Source organism: Hylobates moloch, unplaced genomic scaffold (genome assembly GCF_009828535.3).
Source record: "Hylobates moloch isolate HMO894 unplaced genomic scaffold, HMol_V3 SCAFFOLD_5, whole genome shotgun sequence".
NCBI classification, from domain to species: Eukaryota; Metazoa; Chordata; class Mammalia; order Primates; family Hylobatidae; genus Hylobates; species Hylobates moloch.
Window position 1 is genome coordinate 115,203,417 of NW_026652280.1, and position 3,384 is coordinate 115,206,800.

The 3,384-nt window shown below is 42.4% G+C and overlaps 1 protein-coding gene across 1 annotated transcript; it reads right to left on the reverse strand.

Moving 5' to 3' along the window:
* Positions 1 to 2,431: 2,431 nt before the first annotated feature.
* Positions 2,432 to 3,058, reverse strand: LOC116469603 (small nuclear ribonucleoprotein Sm D3). Its single transcript, XM_032155003.2, has one exon. The coding sequence runs from the start codon at positions 2,970 to 2,972 to the stop codon at positions 2,592 to 2,594; it is 381 nt and encodes a 126-aa protein (XP_032010894.1). The 5' UTR covers positions 2,973 to 3,058; the 3' UTR covers positions 2,432 to 2,591.
* Between the last annotated feature and the right edge of the window lie 326 nt (positions 3,059 to 3,384).

A 3,384-nucleotide genomic window follows, 5' to 3' on the forward strand; every position in this document is an offset into this window, starting at 1 on the left:
ATGAGAGAATGAGGGAAACATGAACAAATAACAGCTTAGTATTACTATGAACCTCTTTGAGAGCCACTACCTTAGCAATCTTATCCATTACTGTGATTTGAGATCCTCAATTCAAAGTTCCTAACTTTGACATCTCTTTTGAGTTCTCTGATTATGCCTTTCGTCATACCCTCACTTTTTTCCCAACCATCTACCCTGTTAAGACTTCCTGGTTCATGTCAACATGACCGTCGTGCCTCTGCTCATAGCAGCTTTGTGGAATTAATGATCAAGGCACTGTACTCCAAACTGTGCACGATTATTTAGCAATGAGACAGTTACTCCTCTCATTTCTCCTGAATATACTGAGAAGTGTTACAACTCCTAGAATAGTGAACAATAAATGATTGTTGGATGATTAGAAACGATTCTGGAGTCTGAGTTATTTTTCTTTCTGATGAAATATCTTCACCCCTGCATAGCAACCTAAGTTTCCACCTTGCAATGATAACACTCTGATTTAGTAAGTAAGTTTGACATTAAATATGTTAGCTATAGGGTTTTTGTACATGTTTTTTATCAAGTTGAGGAAGTTTACCTCTATTCCTAGTTGATGAGAGTTTAATGAATGGGTGCTGGGTTTTGTTGTAGGCTTTTTCTGCATTTATTGACATGATCATGTGATTTTTCCTTTTTAGACTGTTAATGTGACAGGTTATATTAATTGATTTTCAAATGTTGAATCAGCCTTGCATATCTGGAATAAATCCCAGTTGGTGCCTAATTCTTTTTATACATGATTGGACTTGATTTGCTAATATTTTGTGGATTTTTGCATCTGTGATCATGAGAGATATTAGTCTGAGTTTTCTTATAATGTCTTTGTCTGGTTTTGGTATTGGAGTAATGCTGGACTTATAGAATAAGTTAGGAAGTATGTCCTCTGCTTTTGTCTTCTGGAAGAGATTGTGGAGAATTGCACTGTTTTGGTCTTAGTGGAAGTGGCTTTTTCTTTGAGACAGTCTTGCTCTGTCGCCCAGGCTGGAGTGCAGTGGCATGATCTTGGCTCACTGCAACTTCCACCTCCCGGGTTCAAGCCATTCTCCTGCCTCAGCCTCCTTAGTAACTGGGATTACAGGCGCGTGCCACCACGACCGGCTAATTTTTGTATTTTTAGTAGAGGTGGGGTTTCACCATGTTGGTCAGGCTGGTCTCAAACTCTTCACCTCGTGATCCACCTGCCTCGGCCTCCCAAAGTGCTGGGATTACAGGAGTGAGCCACCGTGCCCAGCTGGAAGCGGCTTTGAAACTGGGTAATGGATAGAGGCTGGAATGGTTTTGAAGTGAATGATGAAAAAACTTACATTGGTGTGAATGGAGTATTAAGGGTGATTCTACTACACTAAATGCTCAGAAAAGAAGAGCTATATAGGGAAAGCTTCTCTCTTAATGATTACCTAAGTGATCATGACCAGAATGCTGGTAAAAATATGGACAGTGAAGACTATTCTGATGAGGCCTCAGATGGAAATGAGAAGCAATTTCCAATTGGAAATTGGAAATTGGAGGAAAGGCCATCTTTGTTACAAAGTGGCAGAGAACTTGGCCGTGTTATGTCCATGTCCTAGAATTTAGTGGAAGGCAAAACTTAAGAGTGGTAAACTAGTGCAGCCATTAAAAAAAAAAAAAAAAAGAGATTGGCCGGGTGTGGTGGCTCAAGTCTGTAATCCCAGCACTTTGGGAGGCCGAGGTGGGTGGATCACCTGAGGTCAGGTGTTTGAGACCAGCCTGGCCAACATGGTGAAACCTTATCTCTACTAAAAATACAAAAATTAGCCTGTAATCCCAGCAATTTGGGAGGCTGAGGCAGGAGAATCACTTGAACCCAGGAGGTGGAGGCTGCAGTGAGCCGAGATGGCACCACTGCACTCCAGCCTGGGAGACAGAGTGAGACTCCGCCTCAAAACAAAACAAAACAAAACAAAACAAAAGGAATGAAATCATGTCCTTTACAGGGACATGGATGGAGCTAGAAGCCACCATTCTTAGCAAACTAACACAGGAACAGAAAAACAAACACTGTGTGTTCTCACTTATAAGTGGGAGTTGGACACAAGGAGGGGAACAACACACACCAGGGCCTATCGGGGGTTGGGGGGGAAAGGGGAGGGAGATCGTTAGGACAAATACCTAATGCATGCAGGGCTTAAAATCTAGATGACAGGTTGACAGGTGCAGCAAACCATCATGGTACACGTATACCTATATAACAAAACTGCACATTCTGCACATGTATCCCAGAACATAAAAAAATAAAAAGAGTGATGAACTAGGATATTTGGTGGAAGGAATAGCTAAGCAGCAAAGTGCTCAGGGTACTACATGGCTTCTCTTAACTGCTTATAGTAAAATGCAAGCAGAGAAACAATTTTAAGATGGAATTTCTTTTTTTTTTTTGAACAAAAAACCCCCCAGATTTATTTAGCTTAAACATTTCCCCTGATCTAAAGAGAAAGATGTCAAAAGATACCTAGGACTTATACACAAGCACCCACCCCAATGAACTCAGATAACCTGAAAGAAAAAAGGACAAAGTTGTTCAACTTAGAAAATTATCTTCGCTTTTGAAAGATGTTTCCACGTCCCATTCCACGTCCTCTTCCTCTTGCGGCCACTTGGGCCTTGAGAATAGCAGCTTTTCCTCGGCCAGCCCCTGAGCCTTGGTTTTTATTTTTCATGCTCTTTAACATGGGTGCATTCTTCAGCATGTCAGGCAAAATCAGAAAGCGGATTTTGCTGCCACGGATGTATACCTGCTCCAGCTGTGCCACTCGGCCATCTCTGTATGTGACTGTGATGTTGGACATCTGGCAGTTCATGTTGTCCTCTGCTTCAATGAGCTTCCCCCGATATACTTCACCGGTGTTCGTCTCACATGTCACAATGTGGCCCTCGGCCTCATGCAGTACTTTAATTGGCACACCAATAGACATCTTGGCAGGAAGAGAGTTCGGCTCTGGCCTACTTTTCCTTCTCTTCGGTGCGCTATGAAAGATGCTACGGGGAAGGCGTGCGTCAAGCGAATCAAGATGGAATTTCTTAATAAAAAAGAGAAGCAAAATGTAGAGATTTGGAAAATTCTCAGCCTCGCCATGTAAAGAATAAAAAAGCATGTTTAGAGAGAAAACCAAAGGTGTGGCCAAGTGACTGTTTGATAAGGAGATTAATAAGGATAGAAGGAAGTCAGGTGGTATTCATCAAGACAATGGGAGAATGACCCAAAGACATTTTGGAGGTCTTTGTGGCTGCTGTGCCCATCACAGGCTTTGAGTGGTAGGGCCTTAGAAGCAGAATGGTATTGGGGGAGTGCCTAGAGCACTTGTGAGACCTCAGGATTTCCTGCCC

Coding starts and splice junctions, on each gene's coding strand:
- LOC116469603 (XM_032155003.2), bottom strand. CDS start 2,972: ATGTCTATTGGTGTGCCAATTAAAGTACTGCATGAGGCCGAGGGCCAC.